This window comes from Engraulis encrasicolus, chromosome 20 (assembly GCF_034702125.1).
Source record: "Engraulis encrasicolus isolate BLACKSEA-1 chromosome 20, IST_EnEncr_1.0, whole genome shotgun sequence".
In the NCBI taxonomy this organism is placed as follows: domain Eukaryota; kingdom Metazoa; phylum Chordata; class Actinopteri; order Clupeiformes; family Engraulidae; genus Engraulis; species Engraulis encrasicolus.
In genome coordinates this window covers 29,714,579-29,724,578 of record NC_085876.1, presented here as the reverse complement: position 1 = coordinate 29,724,578, position 10,000 = coordinate 29,714,579, and the positions used below count along the sequence as shown (strand labels likewise).

The window sequence follows — 10,000 nt, the reverse complement described above, 5'->3', positions numbered from 1 at the left end:
TCATTCTCTCCACCTGAGACCCTTAATAACTATGACTCAGCTGTGCTGAAGCTACTGTTCAACTGCAGAGCCATTCAGCATAACAGCGTTCACAATGTAGAGTGCACTGTAGGACTCAATGTCTAATGTAATGTGTAGGAGTGAAGCACACAGCTCTTCAGGTGCCCATGTTCAATTCAATTCAGACACACCCAGACAGAGGGAAAGTACATATCTCTGACGGAGTATTTCAGAAAAAATACTGAATGTGTTTTTGGGGCAAAACTCAATCAAATGACTGAAGCTTTATAACACTGCCGTATACACAGACCTACCGGTAGTCATCTCGTAACACCTTACATAATTCGGCAACATTGTGTCAAGACTACAAATAAACTTTCAGATGGGGCAGCTGTGGTCAAGTGATTAAGGAAATGGGATTTAGACCAGAAGGGCTGCAGGTTCGAATCCTACCCTATCTCTTCCTATGCCCTTGAGCAACGCACTTAACCTTACACTGCTCCAGGGACTGTAACCAATACCCTGTAATATCTGTAAATAGCCTTGTATAAAAGCATCTTCTATGTGTAATGCAGGGGTGTGGAACCTTTTTCATTCGAGGGGCCACTTCAAATCACTCCAAGGGCCGTACTATGAACACAAACCAGGTTTTCCCCCTGCACTTCAGGTCTGTATTCAGGTCTGTATTCGAGCCACCTTAAAAACAGAACCCACCTTCTCTAGGTCCCCTGCTTAATTGTATTGCAAAAGATTCCATTACAAAATGTGTCATATTTCATTCAAGGCTGCATAGCATTAAAATTATATTGGGGGCCAGATAAAACGGCCTCAAGGGCCGCAAACGGCCCTCAAGACATAGGTTCCCCACCTCTGGTGTAGTGTAATGGAATGTAAAGTAATGTAATGTAGTGTAACTACAGGGTGTTTACCTTGTGTCCCTGGTCCTTGAGTGTGGTCTGCAGCTCCTGAAGCCCAGTGTACTCCTGGGTGATGTTGTCCCTCAGCTGGTACAGACTATTGCACAGATCTATGGCAGATACAGAAACACACAAGACCCGTATGCATGAACACACAGGCTCTGTCACTGGTGGCCTCGAGTCTGGTGAGATGCCCATTAACCCATTGTGTCCTGGAGCGACATATACGCCACATTCAGGTTCTTGAGATTTGAACAGTTTTATTAAAGGCCAACTTCCGATAAAACACAGTTTTACTCACTCCTTTTGAAGATCGGAAGGTCACCCCAAATTAAACTCACTTGCAAGGCTCTCATAGCGGTGCGTCACCTCGCCTGGCTGTGTTTCCCGGTGTTTCCCAATTGACATAAATAATGCAGAGAAACGAGCGAATCACGAAAGCCTTTCTGTGTTTCGTCACGTCGAAAGAAGGCGTTGGCCACAAAGGTTTATGTCGACCCATTTTTCTAAAAACATGTCGAGTAATTTTTTTCTGCTTGTTTTCAATACAAGCAACGTCTGGTGGCCCGAAATCTAGCTTAGCTTAGCTATCAGCTGGTTGCTACTCTCAGGTACACACACAGCACAAAGCCTCATCCATAGAGCAAGCCCACTCTGGTTGCTCCGTGCCTGCAGCTCGCCTAGGGGTCGCTGTCGAAAGAGCACAGCCCTGAATGGAGTATGCACGCCTCCGTTGGCGCCCCTATAGTGCAGTACCACCCGGGGAAGTGGCGACTCTGTTTCCCATTACATTCTCTCCAAGAACAGCCAATCAGAGACGCATTTCCACGAGAGCTGGAAGAGTGAGCCAATCAGAGACGCATATCCACGAGAAACACGGAACACCCTCTCGTTTCTCCACAAGCCACCTTGCTGGCTTGCAAAAACGGCTTGAAACAAAGCAACCAGAACGTTTTTTTAAAACAGGACCAACGCGTAACACATTCAATAACAATGGGGAACACAGCAATATTAATCAAATGACGTTGAGAGGCCATCTTTAAAATATGGGCATGTTAGAGCTGAATGAACACATTCTAGTGCAAAATGAAGGTTCTAGCTTTTAAACGCAACTTATTTCATGTCTTTATGTGCTTCGTTTGTCTTAATAGGGAGAGGGTACCTTTTCCCAAAAAGGGTTTAGGCTAAAATGGGTTAAACCCCCCAATGGCTCTGAAGTACTATGCACTGTCTACATCTGTCAAATTGTAGAATGGCAGAAGTCGATGTGGTCTTTTGAGGACCCTCTCGAAAACAAGATTTTTATCTCAAGAGGCTACCCTCTAATACAAGAAATTTGAAATCTTTTCATGCTGAAATCAAATTAGATCATGATATAGAGTGAAGAAATGCTGAGTGATTGAAACATCATCCCAACCTCGATTGTGTGATGGCGTTACCACCCAGCCCTACCAATACCAACTACAATCAGTTTGCAGACGCCAGTTGGAATGGTTCAAGCAGAGAGAGTTGATATTCAGTAAACTTCCACATGGTCTTTGGTTGAAACACATTAACCACAACACAAAAAAGCAACAACAAAAAAGTTTCATTGTAGATAATGGGACATGCTTTTGAGATTTGACAGACATCTTTAGTTGAAGCCAACACCACACAATGCGACAAGGGCCCTAAATTAACACTGTCAACCGGCCAAATACTGGTGACGATTCAGTTTGGTAGGTAAAAAAAGAAACGTACAGCCACTTTGACTGATAGTGAGCGTATGTTTGGCTAGTACGATTACCATCTCCTAGACACATTGAGCTGTGATGATAAAAAGTTAATTTATAGCCCTGAATGCAATACTGTACACTACACAACGCAGCACAAAAATCATCCAGTCTGACCTTTGGCTTCCTGTAACAGTGCTCCGGGGTCGGTAGGCCTGCTCTGGGCAGAGGTGGGGCCTCCTCTCCTCCCCTTCTCCTTCTTCTTCTCCCCTCTCCCAACTCCAGAGGATCCTCTCCTCCCCTTCTCCTCAGCCTCAGCAGGGAGAGACTGGACCAGCTCCTCGCCCAGTAAGGAAACAAAGGACTGGAAACACACAGAAAAAAAACACACACACATCGATTTATTTCTTACTGACTCAAAGGTATGAAGCTCAGTCGCAAGTAACCAAGAACAGGAGAAGAATCACCTCACACTGGTGGATTTAATTTTGCTGTTTTTTTTTTATTTCAGTCAACATGAAACAAAATAAATAGCAAAATTAAGTCCACCAGTGTGCAGTGATTCTTGTCATGTTCGTCATTGATTGATGTTTTTGTTGTTATTTATAAAGTGCAATTTCATAACAAGCTGGCCACAAAGGAACTCCACAGAGACTCCAGTGAGTAGCTAATTGTGTGGGAGCCGTTATCAAATACACCACTACAAAAGGCAGCCTCTGGCGGTGCCATGGGGTTTAGTCTAGTGAGCCTTTTATTTAAAATAATTCCATGTTTGACTTCTAAATGCACTGTAGTTTAAAATGCAATTTTGCACAAAGCACAAGCTCCATGTTTTAAGAAATTCAGCGTCAATTAAAAGGTGCACTGCGTAGGATGGTGGCCTAAGTAGGTATTGCAACTATGCTACTCATTGAAACGGTGCTGCCTATAACCAAACCACCTTTTCATAAAGGCTTACTGAATAATAAACTTATATTTACTAGTGTGACCAAAGTACAGTACGTTTTGCAACTAAAATGTTTATTTCTGCAAATTCTAAATGTCAGACCTGTATGAAAAGTGAAATGTTCATAGTCATAATCACTATTAAGAATTTGATGGTGATGGTAGTATTCCTGAAAAGGGTACACCTGTGAATGGACAGCATGATGTCTGGAAAGAAACTGCTAAAAACATTTACTAGTGTACTTGGGCACCCTGGGCAGTAACAAGGGACCAATGGTACAGTGGACATGACTTACCTGGATGACCTGTTTACATTCATCTGAAATGGCTTGGATTACATTCTGGTATTTCACAGATCCTGTTTCCACTTGGTAAGCTGAAATCACACCAGAACAAATGAGAAATCATAAGAGAGGTAGATCATACCATGGACTGTACTCCACAACATGTATTCAGATCCAGTAAAAAAAAAGACCATAGAACTTCATCTAACAAAGTTTACGGCTTAAGGGGGATTCAGAGTCGCGCGTTCACGGAGGTTCTGCACAGAGAAGCAGCCACCGCGCCCCCCTGTGCAGCGACAAAACGACCCCTGGCTGCAGTACACGCATGTTTCTCCCAGGCTGAAATGTCCGTGAGCTGAGCTATGCTTGAAGACGGTGATTGGTCAATGCGCTTACGGCAGTCCGGGGGGAACTCAGCCCTGATAGGTCAGTTGTGTTCTATTCTTCTACCCTACCGCGGAGGTTTGAAGGAAAACGAAAAACACGATGCAGTTGACTTGGCAGGAAATCACTGGAGTTTACTTGACAGGGAGAAGAGAAACTGTTTTTTATTTCAGTAGTACAACTTCCAAAAAATCAATTAGAAATATCCATAAAAGGCCATCATGGAAATGATATGTTTGTAGTGTGGTAGTAGCAAAGAAGCCTCTTTGTTCTTTTGTAGTGTGGCAGCTAGCTCATTAAAACAGGGTTCGCTAATGTCCTGTAGAGTTTGAATGGGTTTGGCTGACAGTTGCTAAGCTAGCTGTTAATTAGATAGGCTATCTATTGTATTTAAAAATGGCTTTTGTTTCATTTAACCACCTCAACTGTAAAACATGAATAAAGAGAGAATCTTGTATGCTATCATCCATGTCTAATTACGCCACAACTTTTTAAATTAATAGCAAGAAGCCTCTTTGTTGATTTGTAGTGTGGCTAGCTAGCTTCTAAAACAGGGTTCGCTAATGTCCTGTAGAGTTTGAATGGGTTTGGCTGACAGTTGCTAAGCTAGCTGTTAATATGGCCATTAGATGTATTGTATTTAAAAACGGCTTTTGTTTATTCATGTTTTACAGTTCAGGTGGTTAAAATGCCAAAGAGAGAATCTTGTATGCTATCATTCATGTCTAATTACGCCACAACTTTTTAAATTAATAGCAAGAAGCCTCTTTGTTAGTGGTAGAGTTACGTTTCAGGTGGCTAGTCAACTAGCTTTGAGTTTGTAATGACTGATTTAGCTGGCTAGCTACTATACTAGGCCCCAGGTGTGAATGGCCATTCATGCTGTCTATTGTCTTTTAAAATGGCGTTTGTCTTGCATTTAATCTCATGTAGTACTTGACCAAAAAGAAACTGATGTTGTACCATCTAATTATGCCCCAACTTTTAGAAGTAGGCTACTAGTGGAATATTACGTTTTACATAGCCAGCTGGTTAGCTTTGTGATTCATTCTAGGGACTGGGCTCAACTGAATGAGTTAGTTCGCCCCCTGTTGTCACGGAGGTGAATTGACGTCATTAAAATCTCAGCGGGAAAAAAAACACCACGCCCTTTCCTGCATGCGCACGCAGGGCGACTATGAGGAATACACATCCCGCTGACAGTACGTCCATGCTGTACCCCAAGTCAGCACAGCATGACTATGTATCAGGCTTTACACTGCAGTATTATTAAACAAAACATTTCTCAGTTCAGTTTGGTGTGTGTGTGTGTGTGTGTGTGTGTGTGTGTGTGTGTGTGTGTGTGTGTGTGTGTGTGTGTGTGTGTGTGTGTGTGTGTGTGTGTGTGTGTGTGTGTGTGTGTGTGTGTGTGTGTGTGTGTCTGAAAAATGGATCAATCCGCCAGTGTGTTTGCTATGCCCTGGCCTCCTTCTCTCTCCTCCTCTCCTCTCTTTTCATCCTCTTCTCTCCTCCATTGGCACCCTGTGAACTGAATTACCTTTCTGCCCTCCCCCTCCTCCTCCTCCTCCTCCTCCCCCACTCTCCCTCCTGTCTCTACCCTCTCGCTCCCTATAACCTGTGTGCCCCCTTCTCCTCTACCTTCCTCTCTCCTCTCCTATCCCCCTCCTCTACCGCCTCTCCTCTATTCTACGCTCCTTCCCTCCTCTGCCTCCTCTCCTCTCCCCTCTAGTTCCCTGTAAACTAACAAATCTTCTCCTCTCCCTCCTGTGAACTGGCTGTACTTTCCTCTCTGGTTTTCTTCCCCATCCTCTCTCCTCTTCTCTTCTCTTCTCTCCTCTCCTCTCCTCCTGTGAACTGACTGTCCTTTCCGCTGCCCTTTAGCTGCTGTCTGGTGATGTGTCCCGCTCCTGCTGCGCTCTATGGTGACTCCATAGACACCACAAACCACCTGGGTCTCTCCCTGTACTGCTCCATTCAGTACACTACGCTGCTGAGTCTCTCTGCCTGGCTGCTGTCTGCTCCATATTCTGCTGCCTCTGTCTGCCTGTCTATCGTTCTCTGTTTTTCAATAAAAAAGGATCATTGAGATCATATACACAAACGCATAAACATGGATGCATAAGACACAGACAGACACCAATACACACACGCACGCACACGCAGAGTATCCGGGCACTTTCAGTGCACTGAATTTACCCACATTTTCAGTATGAGCGCCCTATCCTACATATACTTTTTAACCTCCTGGTCCTGTGTTGTTGTATGTATACTGTCTACTGTCTTTGCACAATCTGTATGTTACTGCTGCAACAAATGAATTTCTCCATGGCGGGATAATTAAAGGCATACTTACTTACTTACTTACTATGCACTGAATCAGTGCCTAAAGTGCACGATATGAGACACGGCATCTGCCTCTCTTACTCCAGGTTTACACAGACAGACAGACAGACAGACAGACAGACAGACAGACAGACAGACAGACAGACAGACAGACAGACAGACAGACAGACAGACAGACAGACAAACAGACAGACAGACACACACACCACAAAAACAATCACACACTCTCTGTCTGTCTGCTCCTCCAGGCTGTAGTGCTACTGACCGGTCTGTGCCGTCTGCAGCCGCTGCAGTTCCTGCTCCATGCTGTGGAGGCGCTGCTGGGCCTGCTGCTGCAGCCTCTCCCTCTCCAGCTCCAACTGGGCCTCATGTATCTGGGACAGGCTTAACCGCTGGGCCTCAAGCTGGAGCATACACTCAGTCTGGAGAGAGAGAGAGAGAGAGAGAGAGAGAGAGAGAGAGAGAGAGAGAGAGAGAGAGAGAGAGAGAGAGAGAGGTTGGTGAATGAAAGTGGATCTGAGACAGACTCAACCGCTTGGCCCTCCAGCTGTTAAACACACGGTGGAGCATGGGATGGTGAAAGAGATGATGGATCAATGGATGGTCTGATGTGATGGATCGGTGGTGGTGGTGGTGGCGATGGCGATGACGATGATGATGATGATGATGATTATGATGATGAATATAGTGGTGGTGATGATGATGATTATAATGATGATGATGATGATGGTGATGATGATGATGATGATTAGAATGGTGGTGATGATGGTAATGATTAGAATGGTGGTGATGATGATGGTAATGATTAGAATGGTGGTGATGATGATGGTAATAATTATAATAGTGATGATGGTTGGTGGTGAGGTGAGTGAGGATGCAGTGTACATTATTGTGATTCTGCTTAAGAATGATACTCTGCTTTGTCTCACTAGGGTGACACGTGCACTTGCACGCGCACACGCACACACATAGAAAACCAAGGGCATCTTCCAGCACTAACTCAAACAGGAGAGAGGATAAAATGACAAAACGAGGAGGGGCGAACACAGAGAAAGAGAAGGAGCAAGGAAAACGGGTGGGGTGAGAGAGACAAACAAGTAGGGATGCACCGATACCACTTTTTTGAAAACCGATACAAGTATGAGTACATTAATGTGTGTACTTGCCGATACCGAGTACCGATATCGATACCTTTTACCACCAACATACAATGAAAATAAATGCATGGCTTTGTTTTTTTCCACCTCTGATATTTTTCACTGTCCATTTCCATGTAGATTTAAATGTCTTTTCACTTTTTTCCATGCTGCTTTCAAGTCCACAGAACGTGATGAGATTTTGCATTGTTTCGTCTAATAGCAGTGTCGTGGCCGGTATCGGCAAATGTTTGAAGAGTACAAGTACGAGTATAATGAGCAGTATCTGTGCCCGATATCAGTATCGGTATCGGTGCATCCCTACAAACAAGTAAACTGTGAAGAAACAACAGATGATAAGATGATGGGATAATGGGAGATGATGGAGGAGAGGAGAGGAGAGGACAGGAGAGAAGTAATGGAATGACAATGATAGAAAAGAGGAGAAAGAACTGAACAGAGAAGGAATGGAGAAGGGAAAATGGGATGAGAGAATAGAGGAGAGGGCGAGAATGACTAAGCGGACATGGTAAGTGTGACAGGTTAAGTGGCAAAGGAGAAAAGAAAAGAGACAGAGAGAGAGACAGAGAGAGAGAGAGAGAGAGAGAGAGAGAGAGAGAGAGAGAGAGAGAGAGAGAGAGAGAAAGAGAAGGACAGAGAGAAAGACAGAGAGAAAGAGATAGAAAGAGAGAAGGGTGAAGGTAGAGATAGAGATATAGGCAGAGCTAGAGGAGACGTGGATGTGCTGATTAAGAGAGGGGTGAGGAGGGAGAGAGGGATGGAGAGAAAGAGATAAAGGGAGAAGAGATGAAGGAGGAGAGATGGATGCGCAGATTAAGGGGAAGGGGGCAGCTGGCTCTGGACATCATCACACCAGAGGACCTCTATTATGACCACACACAAAGGAGAGACACACACACACACACACAAAGCGCACAAACACAGGGGGCACACACATACAGCTCGAACATACACAACACACATAGCGCGCGCACACACACAGCGCACAGACACACAGCGCACACAGTGCACACACACAGCGAACACAGACACGCAGCGCACACAGTGCACACACACATCGCGCGCACACACACACACACACACCTCTTCAGTGTTTGAAGCGTTTGATGTGTTAACAGCAGTGGCCACATCAGTCTGAATCTGTGAGAGGCTTCAGGTGTGTGTGTGTGTGTGTGTGTGTGTGTCTGTGTGTGTGTCTGTGTGTGTGTCTGTGTGTGTGTCTGTGTGTGTGTGTGTGTGTGTGTGTGTGTGTGTGTGTGTGTGTGTGTGTGTGTGTGTGTGTGTGTGTAACCAAAGACCCATTCAGTATGCCCAATATGGCTGAATGCATCTCAAACAAAAACATGCAGCCGAATTAGCTTTTTGCCCAATATCAGGTTCCTGTTATTGAACTTTGTATAGTATTGCAAAGCGAAGTGCTCTGATGAGAAATGCAGCTCTGCTCCACTAAATGAAAAATGGGGAAAATGCCCTAGCTCAAGATCAGGCAATTAGCCATTATTAAAAACCTATAAGCTTAAACTATTCATTCAGTTCGCTCGGGGCGACTGCTTTGGTTTGGCCAAAGATTATTACTTTGATTGACAGCAAGCCAGTAGCCATCCCAAGATTTAAGAGATTAGTACTAATGACCATCCATCCTGAACTCTCCATCTGGTGGCATATGCCTTCCAATGGAAAACAGGACTATTTGCTTGCCACGCTCTGCACATTAAGTAGATAGATTAGCGTTTGGCTTGTGACTGTTACTGATGGGCAAAAGACAGGTGCACAACATCATTTGTGGAATAATATAGGGCTCGTCTCTGTACCTTGTGAGTTCTCAAATAGAGCAGTGGTTCCCAACCTTTTTTGAACAAACGCCCCCTTTATCTCATCGAAAGCTTTCCAACGCCCCCCTTAGTATTTGAAAATAAAATAGACTAACGCCCCCCAATGGCAACTAAGTACCGATCCCCCCCCCTCTCAGCTGTCTCCTTCCTAACAATCCCTGATGCCTCCCTAACGCCCCCCGGTTGAGTAACACAAAGGTAGAGGCTAGTGTACAGGTGCATCCATAAATGTATCCCTCAGCTGCTTCTAGGAGATACTGTTCCCAAACCAGACATGCAAATAGTGTTCCTGAACTGGTTACGAAAAATTTCACTGTTGAAAAAAAACAGCAACCCTGCAAGAATAGAGCCCAGTATTTTGTCTGTACTGCAATCCGAATCAAGTCTGCAAGAGTCCACATAAAGCTACCTATTCAAATTATATGT

General features: G+C 44.6%; 1 protein-coding gene across 6 annotated transcripts in view; it reads right to left on the bottom strand.

Moving 5' to 3' along the window:
* Positions 1 to 10,000, bottom strand: part of akap9 (A kinase (PRKA) anchor protein 9) — a 181,582-nt gene that overhangs the window by 95,161 nt on the left and 76,421 nt on the right. For all 6 annotated transcript variants that reach the window (XM_063185757.1, XM_063185755.1, XM_063185761.1 and 3 more), the window contains 4 exons: positions 6,851 to 7,007; positions 3,871 to 3,950; positions 2,807 to 2,993; positions 930 to 1,027 (listed from right to left, as the gene is read on the bottom strand). In XM_063185757.1, the coding sequence (XP_063041827.1) occupies positions 930 to 1,027; positions 2,807 to 2,993; positions 3,871 to 3,950; positions 6,851 to 7,007 (522 nt within the window). The remainder of the gene's footprint in view (positions 1 to 929; positions 1,028 to 2,806; positions 2,994 to 3,870; positions 3,951 to 6,850; positions 7,008 to 10,000) is intronic.